The sequence below is a fragment of the Hemiscyllium ocellatum genome, chromosome 1, assembly GCF_020745735.1.
Source record: "Hemiscyllium ocellatum isolate sHemOce1 chromosome 1, sHemOce1.pat.X.cur, whole genome shotgun sequence".
NCBI classification, from domain to species: Eukaryota; Metazoa; Chordata; class Chondrichthyes; order Orectolobiformes; family Hemiscylliidae; genus Hemiscyllium; species Hemiscyllium ocellatum.
The window spans coordinates 154,361,465-154,382,725 of NC_083401.1; the positions used below are offsets into that span (position 1 = coordinate 154,361,465).

At 42.7% G+C, this 21,261-nt stretch overlaps 1 protein-coding gene across 4 annotated transcripts in view; it reads left to right on the forward strand.

Annotated features, from left to right (window-relative positions):
* Positions 1–21,261, forward strand: part of acox3 (acyl-CoA oxidase 3, pristanoyl) — a 183,058-nt gene that overhangs the window by 136,569 nt on the left and 25,228 nt on the right. For 3 of the 4 annotated variants that reach the window (XM_060826927.1, XM_060826936.1, XM_060826949.1), the window contains one exon: positions 13,945–14,060. In XM_060826927.1, coding sequence (XP_060682910.1) covers positions 13,945–14,060 — 116 coding nt within the window. Of the gene's footprint in view, positions 1–13,944; positions 14,061–17,465; positions 17,794–21,261 lie in introns of those variants that run through there. The other variant, XM_060826943.1, reaches the window with a different exon arrangement.

Consider the following 21,261-nt stretch of genomic DNA (forward strand, 5'->3'; position numbering starts at 1 on the left):
CCTCTTCCTGAACCTCTCCATTTCTGGCGACCGACTCAACATGGATATTTATTTCAAACTCACTAAATCCCACAGCTACCTGGACTGTATCTGCTCCCACCCCCCGATCGCTTACTCTCAATTCCTCTGCCTCCACTGTACCTGCTCTCAGAAGGAGCAATTCCACTCCAGGACATCCCATTTGGGCTCCTATTTCAAGGACTGCTATTTCCCCTGCCACGTGATCAACAATACCCTCCAGCTCATCTCCTCCCCTTCCCGCACCTCTGACCATGAACTTCACCCCTCCAACCACAACAAGGATAGACCCCCCCCCCCCCCCCCCCCCCCCACCAGCACCGCGGTCCTCACTTTCCACTCCACTAATTCCAGATACAGTGCATTATCCTCCCCCAATTCCAGCACCTTCAATCAGACCACACCACCAAAGATATATTTCCCTCTCCACCCCTATCTCATTCAGCAGAGACCAATTTCCTCTGTGACTCCCTCATTAGGTTCAGCCACCTGCTCCTCTTCCTCACCCTCTTCTCTGCACCCCCCACCACCACCACCACCACACTTGGCATGTTCCCTTGCCACTGACAACTGGAGGAATTTAGATTACTTTAGTTACTTACAGTGTGGAAACAGGCCCTTCAGCTCAACAAGTCCACACCGACCCGCCGAAGCGCAACCCACCCAGACCCACTCCCTTACATTTACTCCTTCACCTAACACTACAGGCAATTTAGCATGGCCAATTCACCTAACCTGCACATTTTTGGACTGTGGGAGGAAACCAGAGCACCCGGAGGAAACTCACGCAGACATGGCGAGAATATGCAAACTCCACACAGATAGCCACCTGAGGCGGGAATTAAACCCGGGTCTCGGGCTCTGTGAAGCAGCAGTGCTAACCACTGTGCCACCGTGCTGCCCACAGGAAGAATGCCTCATCTTCTGCCTTGGGATCCTTCAACCACACAGCATCAACATCGACTTCACTAGTTTTCAAATCTCCCCTCCTCCTACCTCATCCCAGATCCAGCTCTCCAACTCGGCACCTCCCTCTTGACCTGACCTATCTGTTTATCTCCCTTCCTACCTATCTGCTCCACCCACCCCATCGACCTATCACAATCACCCTCTGCCTGCATCCGGCTACTTTCCTTTCAGTCCCACCCCACCCTCGTACTAATTTCTCAGTCTCCTTTCCCCCATATTAACGTCTCAGTCCCCTTTCCCCCATACATTCCTGATGAAGGACTTATGCCTGAAACATCACCTTTCCTGATCCTCGGATGCTGCCTGACGTGCTGTGATTTTGACACTGGCAACAAGCATTGAAAGGCTACTGCAAGGACACTGCGCATAGCGTCAGACACCTAACTCGTGGTTTGGACTGGACTGTATCTTAAAACTGCTCACTTGGGCTCTTAGTGCTTGCTTCCTTACTACCTCCTTGCATACTCGCAGCATCCATGCTTTGCCACCCTATGCTCAATAGTGCTTTGGCAGGCCACCCAGAGCTAAAGGCTGTCAGTATTGTCATACTGACGTGCTGCTTAGTGTAGATGCACAGACAGGCTTTCTGTCATGGATGTATGGGGTTGAGTGGAGAAACAAGCTGCTTGTCTGATGGGGTGGGGCAGAGGTATGACTGACAGAGGGTCATCTTTATGAACAGCACACCAAGAGGTCAGTCTAACTCCTTTAGCATGTGACAGCTGCCACTGCATTTCAGCCCATTGGTAACATCGGAAACGAGACAGCAGTTAGTCAGGGGAAACCCAAATTATATAGCGAATAAACAAAGCAGGATCAGAGGCGTGGTAGGCTATGGAAAGAGGGGGTGATTGGCAGTGACCATCATTGTGGCCTCCACAGGAGGCAAGTAGAGCACCAGGAGGAGAGGAGACATCATTAAGGTGTAATGTCAGGGTTCAAAGGCAAGAAAGACAGTTGGAGGCAAAGTTCAACAAGGAGATGGAAATGGGGTGTTAAGGTAGTGCAAGGTAAAAGAGCTTCTGGGGAGGGTTCCTGGCAACCAGGCCAAGCCCAATGCTGACAGTGTCCACCACATGCTATGTTCTCTGCCAAATGCAGTTGGAAAATGGTTGGGCCAATACACATGGACAAGTTCAGTGTCAGTTTGATAGACAAACGTGCAGAACGGTGGCACAGTGGTTAGCACTGCTGCCTCACAGCACCTGAGACCCGGGTTCAATTCCCGACTCAGGCGACTGACTGTGTGGAGTTTGCATGTTCTCCCTGTGTCTGCGTGGGTTTCCTCCGGGTGCTCCGGTTTCCTCCCACAGTCCAAAGATGTGCGGGTCAGGTGAATTGGCCATGCTAAATTGCCCGTAGTGTTAGATAAGGGGTAAAGTAGGGGTATGGGTGGGTTGCGCTTCGGCGGGTCGGTGTGGACTTGTTGGGCCGAAGGGCCTGTTCCACACTGTAAGTCTAATCTAATCTAATCTAATCCATATCTGCTGCAGCAAATACTGAAAGCAGATGCTTGCAAACTCCAGCTGCATATATGAAATAGTTTCATCGTTCATTTGCGATGCATGCAGAATGAATGCGCTGAGAATTCAAATTCTAGTCAACAGCAATTTGCAACATGCCATTGGTTTTTGCAATTGAACATGGGCACTTCACTGATGCTGAAGTTAGCAGCAATGACTTAAAAAGAGGTGAATTCTGGCCAAACTGTGACCCATCACTTATGCAATTTTCAAGGCTGTTGTGGAAGGCAAAGACTGTCATTTCAATGTTAAAAATCCCACAATACCAACAGGGTTATAGTCCAACAGGTTTATTTGGAAGCACCAGCTGCTGCTTCTAGAAGTGTTGCTCCTTCATCAGGAGTAAAAAGTGAGGTCTGCAGATGCTGGCGATCAGAGCTGAAAATGTGTTGCTGGTTAAAGCACAGCAGGTTAGGCAGCATCCAAGGAACAGGAAATTCGACGTTTCGGGCCAGAGCCCTTCATCAGGACCTCATCAGCTACCTGATGAGGAGCAGTGCTCTGAAAACTAAACCTGTTGAACTATAACCTGGTGTTGTTTGATTTTTAACTTTGTCCACCCCAATCCAACACCGATTCCTCCACATCACGGCTATCATTTCATCATCTGTCTTGTAAGTTTAGCAATGATTTGTCCTGAATGCAATGAAATGTTGAATGATTGATCTGGGTTAAGAATGGGAAGGGGTTTGAATCATAGCAGATATGTTGAGTCATACATTTATAGATTATGGTTGAATACAAATCCACTATTGATGATGCTCAGTTTTGAGTTGTTAGGACTATTCAAAATCTTTCCCATTTAGCACAGTGGTAGTTGCCACATTGTGGTGAAAGGTGTTTGACTATCACTTTTTAAAATTAGGATTTTAAACCAGTCTCATGTGGATTTGATCTGTTTCTGTGAAGGAGTTTGATAATTAATTAGGTTGAGCTGTTTAGAACTATGGTCTGAATTTTACAGGGGCTTGAATGATGTAGACAGTTGTGAGAAATCTGGGAAAATTATGTGAGAAGTCCAGCGAGACCTATCTTGATGTCAGGAGAAACGGGCTTCATTTTTCAACAGAGGTCTGGACATTGAGCTGAGATTCTTGCTAGGCAGCAGTGAAATGCCTATTCATCAGAATAATTGCTTGTTATTGTCCTAATTAATTGCAAATGTCATCTAATTAATATGAAGCTTCTTAATCTACCTGCACCATGAACAAGTTAAACAAGTTACTGGCAACTATCACGGTAGTCCTGCTGCTGCAAGGTCTTTTACAGACAGACAGACAGACACAGGATCCAACTTCTGGAATAGGCCCATCTCAAGGCTGTTCACTTGCTCTCACCATTCTCCCTTTGAATCTGCTTGAAGTCAAGGGCAGCCTCCAATACCAGCTCAGACCTGTGATACAGTTAGTCAATTGATTTGAGTGGTCAGCATTGGACACGGGGAGTGCCATAGGTACATAGTTAATAAGGAGACTTTAGGATTAAATTGTGAGAAAACACATGAGGCCTCATGGAAAGAAACTGAATGAAACTCGATGAAAAAATTTAATTCTCAGCCTCATCATTTTAAACTATTATGTGTCAGAGAGCAGATTACAGAAAGCCTCCTGGAGTTTTAATGGATGTTTGTTTATATTGTGGAGTTTTATGATAGGTGAAGGACAGGCATTAATCCATTAGCTTAAATCTACATTGCTCATTCAACTCAGAAAATGTAAGGTCTCAGTTGTGGAGTCAAAGAAAAAAAAATCTTTGCAGCTCACAGAACTAGAATTGAAAAGAAGTTGTCAGACTACAGAGTTGATAGGGAAGGAAAGTTTCTCTGGATTTTGATTAACTGCAAAGTGATAGTGTTGGAAAATAAATGGGATTTTGTTTTAAAATAAACATGTTAGAAATATATTAAGCTGTTGTTTGTAGATGACTTGGTTTGTTTCATTTTTCGTTGTTTAGCATTATAAACTTGCTGCGTGACTGCTGTACTTTTCCAGCACCACACTCCCGACTCTGATCTCTACCATCTGCAGTCCTCACGTTCTTCATTATAAACTTCTGTTTTGTTATTAAAACCAAATGTATGCTACATCAGATTAAAGAAAAAATAATAAAATATGATCTATCTAACCAGATTTTCCTTTCTGTAATTTGACTTGTCTGACAGTTTGTCACAAAGCTGGTCCTTTTTTGTAAAAGCTGTTTCTTTTCTCAAGGACACTGTGTCTTTGATTTTTTTTCAGAGGGATCGTAAACAGGCTGGGCTCCAAATTGACTGGGTTTGGTACAGAGATGAAAGGCCTTTTTGTTTATACATAAACACATCGAACTTTACGCCAAAGCTTTTACGTTTTTCAGAGGTAACCTGTATAAGTCAAGGGGGCATGTCCAGCTCTCTAGCTGAGCGGTTCAGTTCAGAACTTTAGTTAGAGGGGTTCATCTGTAGAGCTGTGTGGAAACAGGCTGCTAGATTCTCTCTCCTTTTGCCCTTCTAACTTCGACCTGTAAGTCTTTGTTTCATTTTTTTTCACTCTATATTTAAGGGGTCTGTTTTTTGGGACTGCTGTGCATATTCAGAACTGCATGATTAAGTCTAGTTTGGATAGACTGAATTCTGTGGGTGTTCTTTATTCTGTTCTTTGTGTTTCATTCTGTAATTTTGTAAATAAAATTTTGTCTATTTTAAAACCTGGTAGACAATCTAGCTAACTTACTGCAGGTAATTTTCACTGTACACTTAATTGCAAAGTTATGGTCTGGGCTGCCTGCTTAAGAATGTTTTCAGTGATCTGGCCTAGTCCATAACATATTAGATTAGACTTACAGTGTGGAAACAGGCCCTTCGGCCCAACAAGTCCACACCGACCCGCCGAAGCGCAACCCACCCATACCCCTACATTTACCCCTAACACTACGGGCAATTTAGCTTGGCCAATTCACCTGACCCGCACATCTTTGTGACTGTGGGAGGAACCAAAACAATGCAGCAGTATTCTCAGTGTCTATGCAGTGGTCACTCCAACCAATACTATCATGGACAGATGCATCTACAACAGATAGATTGGTAAGGACAAAATCTAATAGGTTTTTCCCATTTATTTCCCACTCACCAGCTTCCGCAAACCAATCTGAAAAATATACCCTTCAGTTCTCTGCCAGCTTGGTCAGAATTGGTGGTACCAGATGACTCTTGATGATGGACTTTATAGTAAATTCCCACTACCACTGTACAGTTTGTGCACTTATCACCCTCAGCATTTCTTCCAAATGATTAACTTGGAGGTGTGCTGAACCATCAACTCAGTGGTAGTTAATAACCAGCAGGACGTTTCCTTGCCAATGTTTGACGTGATGCCATGAGCCTAGTGGGATTTGGAATCAATTTTGAGAACTCTCAAAGCAGTTCTCCGCTGTCTGTACATCACTTTGTTTCCACCTGTTGTGAATCTATTCAGTTGGTGAGACAAGATATGCTTTGGGATGGTGATGTCAAGAGTATTGTCTGTAAGGTATGATTTAGTGAGTATGACTTTGTCGGACTATTATTTGACTAGTCCGTGGGACGGCTCTTCAACCTTTGACTCAGGCCTTTAGATGTTAGTATGGAGGACTTCACAGAGTTGACAGAGATGGGTGTGCCATTCTATATTATTGGCAACTGAATACATTTTTCTGAGCTGAGAATAAAACCTTTAACGTGGTGGAATGCGCGAAGATACTTCCAAAAATCATTATGCTTATTCATGTTGCCAAAGTAATTATTTTTTCAGGTTATGAGCAATATTTCCACAGAGACAAATACTATGAGAATACAATCATTTTATTTCTGCCATGTACAATTTTCAAACACCACTGATATCTTACATTTGGCTACAATCTAATGAAGTAAAGCAGAAACTCTAAATCATTTTTAATGTCACAATAAGTCTATTCCTGTGCTCAAACTATTTTAAAAGAATCGATGTTATCCATTTATTTGTACTCAATATTCATTCATTCATTACAGGACTTGACATGATTATTTGGGGGTTTGCACACCTGCAGGCTCCATGTTAGAAGAATAAAGAAATTGCAAGTTAATTCACCCTTTATATATCCCATTTTCTGAAAACTGCTGGCAACATGTATTTCCTTTATTGCTGAGTGAAAATTCTGTTTTCTACTTATCAAGCATGGCTCTTGATTATTATTCATTCACTGTTCTAGACTATGAGAATAAGAACCAGATTTCATTTTTGCTTTACAAATTGAACACAGTTCATTGTTAAATGACTAAATTATTATTCATATTGGAATTGAATAAGCACAGCCAGCAAAATGTTTGGAACTAAGGCATATGTATTCAATAATATACATGGAATCTTTCCTGGCAATTGCTGTTTTATAATATATTAAAGCACTGGTGTAGTCGAGGTATAAATGAGGTCATAACTATTCCACCACAGGAACCGAGGCTGTTTAAAATGCTTTAGTGCTACTCCACCTAACAACGCAGTTCACAACTTGAAACTGGGCCCTTCCTGTTTTGTACAGATCATGAACATACTGCAGTTTGCATTTAGTACTAGGTCGTCTTAGGTGGACCCTCAATATTTGTACCTTCAGTAAATCATACTACTTTTAAAATTTCCAAAGCCAACTTCACTTAGTGTGATTATCAAGACAGTTTTGATAGTTAAAATGATATTTGATTTTTGCTTTTTTATGACTGTAGCTCTTTTTTTATTCATTTATGGGATTTGAGTGTCACTGACTGGCCAGCATTGATAGCCCATCCCTACTTGCCCTTGAGAAGGTGGTTGTGAGGTGCTTTCTTGAACCACTGCAGTCCACTTGCTGTGGGTTGGCCCACAATGCCGGTAGTGAGGGAATTTGACACAATGACTGTGAAGGAATGGCGGTATATTTCCAAGTCAGGATGGTGAGTGGCTTGGAGGGGAACTTGCAGGTGGTGGTGTTCACAAGTTCCTGCTGCCCTTGTCTTTCGAGGTGGAACTGGTCTTGGGTTTGGAAGGTGCTGTCTAAGGATCTTGGTGAATTTCTGTAGTAGATAGTACACACTGCTGCTACTGAGTGCCAGTGATGGAGAGATAGAATATTTGTAGATGTGGTGCTAATCATGTGTATTGCTTTGTCCTGGATAGTGTCAAGCTTCTTGAATGTTGTTGGAGCTGCACCCATTCAAGCAAGTGGGGAGTATTCCATCACACTCCTGACTTGTGCCTTGTAGATGGTGGATAGACTTTGGCGTTTCAGGAGGTGAGCTACTCGCTAAAGTATCCCCAGTCTCTAACCTGCTCTTGTAGCCACTGTGTTTATGTGGTAAGTCCAGTTGAATTTCTGGTCAGTGGTAACCCAAGGATGATGAGAGTGGGGGATTCAGTGATGGTAATACCACTGAATGTCAAGGGGCGGTGGTTAGAGTGTCTCTTATTGATGATGGTCATTGTCTGGCATTTGTGTGGCGTGAATGTTACTTGCCGCTTGTTGGCCCAAGCCTAGATATTGTCCAGATCTTGTTGCATTTGAGCACAGACTGCTTTAGTATCTGAGGAGTCGCGAATGGTGCTGAATACTGTGCAATCACCAGCAAACATCCCCACTTCTGACCTTATGACAGAAGGAAAGTCATTGATGAAGCAGCTGAAGATTGTTGGGCCGAGGACAGTACCCTGAGGAACTCCTGCAAAGTTGTCCTGGAGCTGAGATGACTGACCCTCCACAACCCCAACCATCTTCCTTTGTGCCAGGTATGGCTCTAACCAGCACTTCCCGCACCTCCGCCCTTGAACCCCACCCCTCCAATTGCCACCAGGACAGAACCCCACTGGTCCTCACCTTCCACCCCACCGACCTCCGGATACATCGTATCATCCTCTGTCATTTCCACCACCTCCAGACAGACCCCACCACCAGGATATATTTCCTTCTCCACCCCTATCAGCATTCAGGAGAGACCATTCCCTCCGCAACTCCCTTGTCAGGTCCACACCCCCCACCAACCCAACCTTCACTCCCGGCACCTTCCTCTGCAACTGCAAGAAGTGCAAAACTTGCGCCAACACCTCCCCCCTCACCTCCCTCCAAGGCCTCAATGGATCCTTCCATATCTGTCGCAAATTCACCTGCACCTCCACACACATCATTTACTGTATCCGCTGCACCCGATATGGTCTCCTCTACATTGGGGAGACAGGCTGCCTACTTGCAAAACGTTCCAGGGAACACCCGCACCAATCACCCAACCGCCCTGTGGCTGAACACTTTAGCTCCCCCTCCCACTCCGCCAATGACATGCAGGTCCTTGGCCTCTTCCATCGTCAGACCCTGGCCACATGATGCCTGGAGGAAGAGCGCCTTATCTTCCGCCTAGGAACCCTCCAACCACACGGGAGGAATGTAGATTTCTCCAGCTTCCTCATTTCCCCTCCCCCCACCTTATCTCAGTCCCAACCCTCGAATTCAGCACCGCCCTCTTGACCTGCAATCTTCTTCCCGACCTCTCCGCCCCCACCCCCTCTCCGGCCTATCACCCTCACCCTCACCTCCTTCCACCTATCGTATTCCTAGTGCCTCTCCCCCAATTCCCTCTCCCCTCCCCCACACCTTTTATCTCAGTCCGCTTGGTACACCAGCCTCATTCCTGAAGAAGGGCTTATGCCCGAAACATCGATTCTCCTGCTCCTGGGATGCTGCCTGGCCTGCTGTGTTTTTCCAGCTCCACATTTTTAAAATCATGACTGTAACTAGTGGAGTGTTTGCCACCTGCTACCTGTTGATTCCAGTTTTTCCAGGGCTCCTTGATGCTATACTTGGTCAAATGCGGCCTGGATGTCAAGGGCTGTCGCTCTTCCCTCACCTAGTTTCTTAAAAAATGTCATTGAAAAGTCAAGGGATCTGGGGAATTACAGCTCCATTTTTATTGAAGTTTTTTTTTATATTTACCAACATGTGCAAACTGAACCAGACTTAACCACGCAGCCATATTAATAGGGTGGTTACACGAGCAAGTCAGAGGCTGGGAATTCTGTGATAAATCACTTCCTGACTCTTCGAAGCTTGTCCACCATCTACAACGCACAAGTCAGACATGAGATGGAATACTTCCGACTTACCTTGTTGAATGCAGCTTCATAAACACTCAAGAAGCTTGAAAGTGTCTCTGACAAAGCAGCCCACTTCATTGGCACCTTGTTCTTCCTAACTTGGAACCATGTTACCATTCCTTTATTCACTGGGAAGGTGGTGTTGCAGTGGTGATGTCACTGCACTAGTAATCCAGAACTCCAAACTCATGTTCTGGGGACATCAATTCACATTCTACTTGGCAGATGTTGAAGTTTGAATTAAATTTTAAAAATCTGTAATTTAAAGTTAGCCTAATATCAACCATGAAGCCATTGTTGATTATTGTAAAATCACATCTGGTTCACTAATGTCCTCTTGAGAATGAAATCTGTCATCTTTACCTGGTCTAGCCTACACATAACTTCCGTCCAACAGCAATGTTGTTGACTCATAACTACCCTCTGAACAATTAGTGATGGGTAATAAATAGAAGTCTAGCCAACCAATCCCACATTCCATGAATAAAGGTACTGTCTTCCTAATAGCATTGTGGGTATCCCTACACCACGTGGACTGGAGTGGTTCAAATAGGAGGCTTATCATCACCTTTTCAAGGGCAAATATGAATGGAAATAAAGACTGGCATAATCAGTGAATCTATATGTCACAAGTGAATAAATGTTTGGCCTTCTATGTATGTATTCTAAGCCGAAAGGAAATTAATTAAGTTGCAAGGTATAGGTTGAAATTGGTTTGCACACAAATAGGTCACCAAAATGAGGCACAGAGAGCCTCACATTAGACTTGATAATGACGATTGATAGTAGGTTGCCTATCCTTGTGTACACAATATCACTAACATTATGGGTTCAATGAGTGAAACTAAATTATAATTAGTACTACACTACATTAGTTCTTATATGGTATCTGCCTTCATAAGTTGAGCAGATGGACTTGAATCATGGCTTGGTGTTGGTACTAGTGCTGCTTTTTTGCCAGCCATCACTTCCTGTGGTATGTTCGTCATCTCAATTCCCCACAGCAGCACTTTTATGACTGGAACTATACCATATATAGAAGTGCAAATGCAAATTCACATTAGGCATCTTGTGATAGAAGGAGAAGGCAGTTTCAAATGAAGAAAAGCACATCTATTGTTTCTAACAATTCAGCCTACAATTTGAGCAGGGTTGCAATAGAAATGCAGGTTTATAGAGTCTAAAGATTAAAAGGTCATTTGACTATAGTTCTATTCAATACCTGTCTACATCAATTGTATTGTTCAGCATGTATTACCAGCAATCTGAAAAATATAATTCTTGAACTTCTTAATTTCATACTGATAAAGCAGCAAAATATTCCTTTGATAGTAGAATTAATCACTCCAGTTTTACATTCTTTGAAAGAGGCAACTCCAGTGTCTTTTTGGACTGTATTGCTTATTTCTAGCAAGCATTTTAATTCTCCATAATTCACTGGTTTTACTTTGTTGGCTTTAAAATGGGTCGAAATTTCAGTTTCATTACACTTCAAGGCATGAACAGGGAATATGGGTAGCATGTTCCCATGTTATTTCTCAGTGTGCATAGCATCACCATGTGTGAGATAATTCACTCAATTGCTTGCTAATCAGCTCAAGTATCTTACCTTATCACATTACTTGACACTGATGACCTTTGTCAGCATAAGCTGCCAACCAATCAGAGACTGGCACCTTCTGAGTCCCAAAGTCTGCTGGTCGAGGCCTAGTCCTCAAGGCCATTCAGCAGCAAGAAGGTAAATGTTTTATTTCCTTTATCTTGCAAGGTGGGAATTGCAAAGAAAGGGGTACTGGAGGCAAGGACAAGAGCTCTGCTTTCAGATGCCACCCTTTTCCTGCCATTTGTTTCTCCAAGTGGCCACAGATTGAGGTAGTTAGAGGGCCCCCACCAATATCCGCAAGATGGTCATTATGTTTCCCAGGGAAACTGGACATCTTCCTCATCCACCAAATAGGCAGGTGATCCAGGAGATGTTGAATTGTGGTGTCCAAGTGGTCATTAATTAACTCCAGTTGCTGGCATGTGAAGGAAGTTACCCATGGACCTCCTTGCCAGCATTTAATTGCAGAGGTTGTGAGAAGGGGTGAATTGATCTCCAGCACTAATCCATGTAATTATTTCCCCTTCGCACCACTTCCAAGAAAGGGAAAACTATCTCCTATGTAACTCTTTTGTGTTATCTGTGATCAGGAACACTGAACAGGAATTAAAATATGAGCATAAATCAATAACAACTTGTATTTTACAGCACCTTATCTCACAAAAAAGAATCCCAAGACAGTTCACAGGAGCATAAAAGATAATACAACACTGAGCCACATGGATGTATTAGGGCAGATGACTGAAGGCTTGTTCAAAGAGTAGTGTATTAAATCAACAAAACTGGCTTGAGAAATAGAAAGAAATTTCAGATATTAGGACCCAGGTTGCTGAGGGCATGATCATCAATTATAGAGCAATTAAAATTAGGGATGATCAAGAAGCTAGAAGTTGAAGACCACAGATGTCTCACACAGATGTAAGAGATGACAGAGGTATGAAAGGAGGAAGTAAAGCCAGAAACTACTGGAAGAGCTCAGCAGGTCTGGCAGTTACTTTGCAGGGAAAAACAAAATTACTGCTTTGAGTCCTATATCATGTTTTCATGGTGATGTGTAAAACAGAAGAAAGTAGATCAGCAACAATTATGTGGGCTATCATGGTTAAATGGATGCCAGTGTGTGCATGTTGTAAGATGTGGCCATGAGTCTTACAGCCATGCTAATTATGTGATGGTGTGGTAGAGCTTATGACTGCCCGGGTATGTTTCCTGGTTTACAATAGTAATAAGTGAGTGATGGGGTGTGGTGAATTAAGCAGTGATTGACGTTTTACATTAGTTGGTAGAATATGGCATTTAAAGATGCATTCATTGATCTTGACCACTCAAGTAAGGCCATTGAACATTTGGAGCACCAAATAAAGGCACACAAAGCTCCATTCCTAAAATGAACCTCCACAGACATGTGTGCTCATACCTTCTGAACAAAACGACATTTGGATAGATACATGAATAGGAAAGATTTGGAGGGATATGGGCCAGGAACAGGCACATGAGACTAGTTTAGTTTAAGGTTATGTTTGGCATGGGCTGGTTAGACCAATGGGTTTGTTTCCGTGCTGTATGACTTTATGTATCAGAAACATCTCCTGACTCCTGCAAATAAAAGTCATCTCTCCTACTTTCCATCTCTTCCACCAAGACCTCTGCTGCAGCTAAAATGTTTAGTGTGCACTCTGTCCCAACTTTGTAGCTTTATTCAGTGTTTTCCTGATCAGAGTTTCTTCTTTTAATTTTCTAATCAACCTGTTCAGAGATGATATTACATACTGCTGCAGCAGGTGAGACTTGAACCCGGGCCTCAAGGTCTAGAGGTACAGACACTACCATTATCTCATAAGAGGCCTTTTCCAATCAGATTTATTTCTTGTACTATTGCCAGTATCTGTTCTATTCACAATGAACCTCACCCTTCAACTTTAAGCTGTGCAAATTAGCTTTATGCATCATGAACTCGCTTTAAATATAGCTAACCACGTTTCACATTGATCTTCTTGTTGAAGCATCAGCCAATCATCTGTGTGGTTAGTGCTGCTGGAAATTGAAATCAGTTAAACTAATTAGGGGCGGCATGGTGTCTCAGTGATTAGCATTGCTGCCTCACAGCACCAGGGTCCCAGGTTCGATTCCAGCCTCAGGTGACTGTGTGGAGTTTGCACATTCTCCCTTTGTGGAGTTTGCACATTCTCGCTGTGTCTGCTTTGGTTTCCTCCAGGTGCTTTGGTTTCCTCCCACAGTCCAAAGATGTGTAGGTTAGATGAATTGGCCATGTTAAATTGCCCATAGTGTTAGGTGCATTAGTCAGAGGGAAATGGGTCTGAGTGGGTTACTCTTCGGAGGGTCACTGTGGACTTGTTGGGCTAAAGGGCCTGTTTCCACACTGTAGGGAATCTAATTTAAAATCTAATCTAATAGGCAGGACAAAGTTGTCACACTGTCAACATTGCATTGCTTATGCATGGATTAATCTCACTTTGCCCATTTCCTGAACCTATTGAATTTAGCTTTGAAGGTTTTCACAAAGTGATGAATTATCTTCAACGTAAAAATAGATGGTAAATCAAATGAGACACCCAAAGACCTGTTGAAGAGAAGCTTTTGAAGTGGAAATAAATGTAGCAAGATGGCAGGGGAGGGATTTCAGAACAAAATTCTAATGTGGTGCTATGAAAGTTGGAAGCTTTGTTTCTGATGGACATTGTTCATTAATATATTTCCAATTGTCTTTCAGTTGCTTTGGCTGCGTACAAATGGTTAGTTTGCCACTTGTTGCATGAGAGCTGTATGAAACTGCATAATGAGAAGAATTTGGGCAAATCAGACTTTGAATGCAAAAACAATAGTCAGGTGAGTGGTTTTTGGCTAGAAATCAGACGTGGCTATATCTTTGTTGTCAAATTGTTTAATAATCATTTAGCAATTGTATGATCAAGTCAAAGGAAATTTTAGTATGACTGGGCTTGTGTTATGCGAAGAGGAAATTATAAATGGTACCCAAAGTTCTTCATTAGGGAGGAAACATATGTTATTGTGCAGACTTTTTGAAGAGAGAATAGTAAAATATATGTAAACGTGTGAACACAATTGCATTAAATGAAGAAAATATGATGACACATGACAGTATAGACATTGGTACGTGTTTGCATGTTTGATTTAGCTTGCTAAGTATCGCATTAACAGTCAAAAAGACTTACTTTTCATCATTTGCAGGAGTTCAAGGTATGTTTTCGTAAACATTTTGTGTGGACTGTTGTTTTATTATCTGAGCAACTTACTTTATTAAACTAGAGATGACTCATGCCTGGTCCTTGTATCGGTAATAAATAATGTAACAATTTCTTAAATTTGTATTACCTAAATGCCTAAGTATTATATATTATATTATATAAACCAACACTGACAAATTGAAGACAGAAATGCTACAACAAATTCAACATGTCAGTCAATATTTGTGGAGGGTAGACTTTTGTTTTTAATTTCAGAATTAGTTCACTTATTAGAAATGGAACATATTGTAGAGAAGCAAGCAGCATTTTTAAAAAAGTAGAATAAGTATAAGAGCAACAGTGAAAACTAACTCATGCATTCACCCTTCTATCTCACTCACTTTCAACTTCACCCACCCACTGACTCTCTTAACCCTTCCTCCGTGCCCACTCACTCACTTGATCTCCAATTTATGTAACTACTTTCAACTCACTCAGCCATTCACTGTTTCACATTTTTGGTATGCCTACTTTCTCATGCACTCATAATGCAACTCATACAACCACTCAGTTAATCAACCTTCCACCTCACTCAATCTCATCCACAACATGGAAAATAAATAGAATGTCCTATAATGTACTTAAATGGGAAAGTGGAGCTATTACTGTTAGATAATAGGGGGCATAATGAACAAATTCTAGGTCACTTATAGGACACTGAGAATTTGTGAATTGCTGAAGAAGTACACCAAGATGTAAGGCCAATTGAAATAGAAGTATGATAAACTAGAAAAGAGGAGCAGACTCCTTAGTGGCTACGGGACCTAGAAAAAGTAGCATAAACAGGTTAGAATCAAGCAAGTAGCATTTTTTAATCGATTCACAGGATGTGGGCATCATTGGCTACTTACAACAAAGTGTTCCAGTATAGATTCAAACTGTAAACATCAATATAACCCACCACTGACCAACATTTTCCCTATTCTACTTTTATTTTGCTGAATGATTCCTTAGCTTTTATGTGCAGAATTTCCCACAATCTAAAGTGGAAAAATACTTTCTCAGATTGCAGTATTCAATGTGATTAAACGTATTCCTAATAGTAAATTAATGGACAATGGCTCAAATTTTGCAGTAGAAGCAATGCTGAGCTGATCAGTCTTCACACATGCACCTTCATCCCACATCCCAGGCAGGGCAATCAGCACCAGACGATTGACTTATTTTAAGTCTGCTCCACAGTCATAATAGCGGTGGATAGGCTGAATTACTGAGGTGTGGAACTTCTGCTCCTCAGTAGAACTGCTGGCAGATTTGATAAATTGACAACATAAATGGTCCTGACAGCACCCAGAGCTTCATCATGGGCACTGCCAAGACTGTAGCTCGTTATTTTGTTTCTGGAGATTTAAAAATAAATAGTTTTTCTCTTAACCTTTGTCTACTTTCTGTCTCTGTCTCTCTCTTTCCTTCTCTCTCTTCATTTCCCTCTCTTTCACTTGCTTTCTATACATAGTTTTACATTGAATTAAACATTTTGACTAACACTAGTTGTCAAGTCTCAGTGGGAAAGATTTTAATTATTCTAATTTTGAGGCACATAGATCATGATTTGTAATTATCCGTCAATGCAGCAGCATGGAAACTTTGTGTTGCCTCCTTGCTTCACAATGATTTCAAAATGCAGCCCCTCAATGAGTGTGCTGCTGATTGGAGGGCTTAGGAGCATGCATAGCTAATTGGTCTACATATCTCCTTGGCGGCCTGTCCCACCCCACCCCTACAAACAAAGACTGGCTGCACTTGATACACAGAATCTGTGGCTGGGTGGGATTGCCTGCAAAGAGAGCAGTCTCAATCAACGGGTGGGAATTGGAAAGCTTCTCAATCAGATCTGGAGTCAGGAAAGGCTGTGCATTCTCTCCTGCCTTGTTTGAGTGTTGTATAGAGCCTTTTGCTGAGTCCATCAGGGAGACTGTGAGCCTGAAAGAGATAACTGTTCTAGGCAGGTGAGGCCTGCAGGTCAAAGCTTCCCTGTGCATGGATGATGTCACAATTTTCTATTCAGATTTGCTGTCAGTGCACAGAATCATGAGTATCTGTGATCAGTTCAAACTGGCCTCATAAACCAAGGTAAATCAAGGCAAGAGTGAGGCCAACTGCTTCAGGAAGTGTGCCAACCAATCCTTTACCTCCTTCACCATCAAGACCTGAAGGCACTGGGAATATGGTTCAGCGGGTCCAGAGAGTGTGTAAAAACTTAGCAGGAGTACACTGCCGACGTAAGAGACCCGAACTAGGCTTATAGAAATACCACTTCCTCTCCATTGTGGGTTAAAACCTGATAATCAGGTGAGAGGCACTGCCTTTGTTGTATGTAGCACAGATCTGTCCTTTTCCCCAAGCCTGCACCATTGCAGTTACCCGAGCCATCTTTAGCTTCGTCTTAAGGTCAAAGATGGACTGTGTTCACAGCAGTTCTATATACAAAGCTTTAGACAAGCAGGGGAAGATTTATTCAATGCTGCGGTCTTCCTGATGGCCACTTTTGTGTGTGGCTGTGTAGACCGGTTTCTGCCTGTTCCTGGTGTTGCAAAGGATGGGACTGGCCTCTGCACCACAGAACACTCCAAGTAGTTGGACTGTTCCGTCCTGTCTATCATGGAGAAATTTGTAAAGAAAAGCACCTTTGACCACAAGTCCATCAGGAAGTAGTCAGCACTTAATGTTCTTGAGACCCTGTGGGGTAAATGAGAGGTCAGACTGTCAAAGTCATTTAGCAGAATGCCCCATCGCCAGAACTTGTCAAAAAGCACCAATACATTGCTTGGCTTGTAATGAGAAGGGCATTAGCAATGAGATCCTTTATGTATGCCCTGCCACTGCATGCTGACCTTGAAGTGGCTTCAGGGTTGGGGTAGCGACTGTCACACAATTCTTTCTGGAAAAGAAAAGAAATGTGGAGAAGAATACAGTGACGATTGTTGAGGTTCATCCTGAGCAGTTCCATGATGCAGGACTCTGTGCTCTATGGTCTGTTTCCCAGGATGCCGACCAAGACAAACATTGACTGTGCCTGGAACGCCATCAACTCAATGAAAGACACTCCTTGGTCTGCCTGAAACTTCTTGATCTTCCAATGCAGAGTTAACCTCAATCAAGTGTTGCAGACTGGCACGTTCCAAGGCCGAGGACTACGTGCTGCAGAACACGGTGAAGCTTGGGACAGCTGCTTATAGACACAGTGGGGAAAGACCACCATCAAAGGTCTTCCTGCCAAAATATGATGAACGTCCATACAGTTATTGGACACTCCCAATGCCTCACAAGCTTGTAAATATAGTTTTGTAAACTAAGAACTGCCTTCCATTTGTTTGTTCCACATATGTAAAGACTGTACAAAGTCGAACTGCTCTAGTGACTACATATGTACATAAAGATTTTTATGAATAAAGTATATTTTGAAATTTAAAAAAAAACTGCAATGAGTAGCATCAAAAGTAGAGCACCAGGCAAGAGACAGGGATATTTTACAATGTGATACCAGAGGCATTAATATCTCAGAGAATGAAAAAAAACATTTTTTTAAAAATGTAATATTGGGAAATTAACATACTGGTTGTACTGGAGCGCTGTTCTAAGATTACAAAACAAGTCAGACCAGTACACACTGAGTTGGAGGGTTGGATCGAGGATGAGTTGGGGGAGGGGAAATTTGGAAGCTAGTGAAGTCGATGTTGATGCCATGTGGTTATAGGTCCCAAGGCTGAAGGTGAGGTATTCTTCCTCCCAGTTGTCGGGTTGCTTTGATTTAGCTGTAGAGGAGGCCCAGGACTTGCATGTCATTGCAGGAGTAGGAGGGGGAGTTGAAGTGTCAGCCACAGGGCAGCGAGGTTGTTTGGTGCATGTGTCTCAGCGATGTTCCCTGACACACTCCGCGAGTTGGCATCCTGTCTCCCTGATATAGAGGAGACCACATCGAGAGCAACAGACACAATAGACGAGGTGATGGATGTGTAGGAAGATGTCTGCCAGATATGAAAAGATCCATTGCAGCCTCGGACAGAGGTGGGAGGGGAAGTGTGGGCACGGGTTTTACACATTGTGTGGAAGCAAGGGAAGGTGCTGGATGTGGAGGGAGGTTGGTGGGGCATGTAGACCTAATGAGAGAGTCACGGAGGGAATGTCCTCTGCGGAACGCAGGTAGGGGTGAAGAGGGAAATATATCTTTGGTGGTGGGTTCTGATTGTATATGGCGGAAATGGTGGAGGTTAATGCACTGTATCCAGAGATTAGTGGGGTGGAAGATGAGGACAGGGCATTCTATCCTTGTTGCAATTGGAGGGGTGGGAAGTGGGTGAGATGTGCTAGAGGACATCATTGATCACATGGGTGGGGAAATTATGCTCTTTGAATTAGGAAGCTATCTGTGATGTCCTGGGAGCAGATACAGCAGAGGAATTGGGAATAAGGGATCACGTTTCTACGGGAGGCGAAGTGTTAAGAGCTGTAGTCAAGATCGCTGTAGAAGTTGGTGGATTTGAAGTAGATGTCCATGTTGAGTGAGTCTAAGGAGATAAAGAGAGGTCCAGGAAGGGGAGGGAGGTGTCAGAGATGATCCATGTGAGCTTAAGGTCAGGGTGCAAGTTGTTTGTGAAGTTGATGAACTGTTCAACCTCCTCATGGGAGCATGAGATGGCGCCGATACAGTCATCAATGTAGCGGAGGAAATGGTGGGGTATGGTGCCAGTGTAACTTCAGAAGATGGAGGTATAGCTAGGGCCCATGCTTTCCGGTTCACCCTCCCCACCAACCTATCAAAATTATTTCCCACCTGCTCCACCTCTCGCCTTCCCACCTATCTTCCTCCCAGCACAACGACCTCTCAGCCCCCTTCCCCTCCACATTCATGATGAAGGGCTTATGCCCAAAATGTCAACTCTCCTGCTCCTCAGTTGCTGCCTGACCTACTGTGCTTTTCCAGCGTCATACTTTTTGACTCTTGATTCAGATGGCCATTTGCTGCCCTTAGGAGGGCCTGTCCTCACATGAGGATCTCCGGTAAACTCTCTTCGCTGCCATGTGAGTTCCCAGGTGGTGTGAAATATAGTGACCATGTGCTCCACAGTTCAATGACAAGTAATGGTTGCCAGAATAAATACCCCAACCCGCACCATCTCATAATACTCTGAATAGTCTGGGCTGCTTATCTGAAGAGGGCAAATAGACAGTTAAAAGCTTGATGTTAACATGAGAGAAAGAGATGAAATTTGGGGAATAGCATGGCACCAGAGAGGGTGAAAATTCATGAGAGATGTGATGGATTCAGCCCTCAGGATAGTATGAGAGAGCATGCATAGAATGGATTGATTGAATATCATGCCTGGGTAATGGATACAGGTAAGAAAAAGAGAGATTCTGTTGAGGTACTTGAGAAAACTGGGATTACTCACTGCCAATCGACACATAAGGGACTGTGTAAATGCAACATCTTTGCCTACTCTATATTCTGGAACTTGGCCTTTTATGGTAATTTTTCAATAAAATGGAGTGCACCATCTTAAAAAAGAAACTGCACATCAGGAAATCTACTGTGACAAAGATCTAATCTAAAAAGATTCAACTTTAAAGCTTCAATTGCATTTCTTACAAACATGTCTTTCACCTAATAAACAAAACTTTGGTGGTGCAAGAGCTGGTATTTATTCCAAGAGTCAAAACAGGATTTCAATGGTATCCTAACAAACAGTCAGCTTATGTATCACCAGAAGTTTTATCCAGTCTGATTGGAGGTATAACTTGACGTTCCATGATTTCGGTGCTGTATCTTGATGAATCTAAAGCAACAGCTGAATTCACTCATCCATTTACTTCTGATCTCACAAGGAAAAAATTTCTGAAGAGAATGCTAACTGATTTTTCACCCAGTTGAAAATGGCAATGTGTGTTGTGTTGCATAGCAGCAAACGCCACAGTAAAAACAGACATTAAATCCAAAGGACTGGCAAAAGCCTGCTTACAGCTGACCTTACACGAAAGAAGCACATGATGTTTGTTTTTCAAATCTTCTTAAACTATGATATAAATGTGTAATCAAAAATCCCATGTTTGGATTTTTAATTCAGTCAAAATCACTGGTTTGGATTTCTTTGCAAATGTTAACAGTGATGTTTTTATCTTTGTCAGTTAAGAAATCATTTTAGTCAAAATATACCACAATATATCTAATAGGGTTTTGGGCCTGAGACTTAAAAAAAGCTGTTTTTGTACTTTGTTGCCAAATATAAAGCCACATGGCTAATTTAATTCAGATGAAGATGACAAATTCAATTGAGTTTAAATGATTTACAGAATGCACAAAGAATATTGAGACAACAGTAAGTTATTCTCAACATATCTATAAATCTGTGAAAGGCAAATCTGGAATGCATTATGAGTGACTAAAATACTTCCAATCCAACATTTCTTACGTTAATTGGGTTAAACGCTAATATTTTGTTAGCCATCACCAACCACGATTAAGTAGTTCTGCTTCATTCGTACTGTATTCATTATCTTAATGAAGATAATGGCCTGGATCATGACAAGACACAACACAGCTCACCAAGGAGGAGAACGTGAGGACTGCAGATGCTGGAGAAGTCAGAGTCGAAAAGGGTGGCACTGGAGGTCAGGCACCTAATGAAGGGCTTATGCCCAAAACATCAACTCTCCTGCTCCTCAGATGCTGGCTGACCAGCTGTGCTTTTCCAGCACCACACTTTTCAACTCTGACAGTTCGCCAAACTTTCTTCTGCAGGTCCATACAAATCAATTGCCTCCAGCACCCAGAAGGACATAGC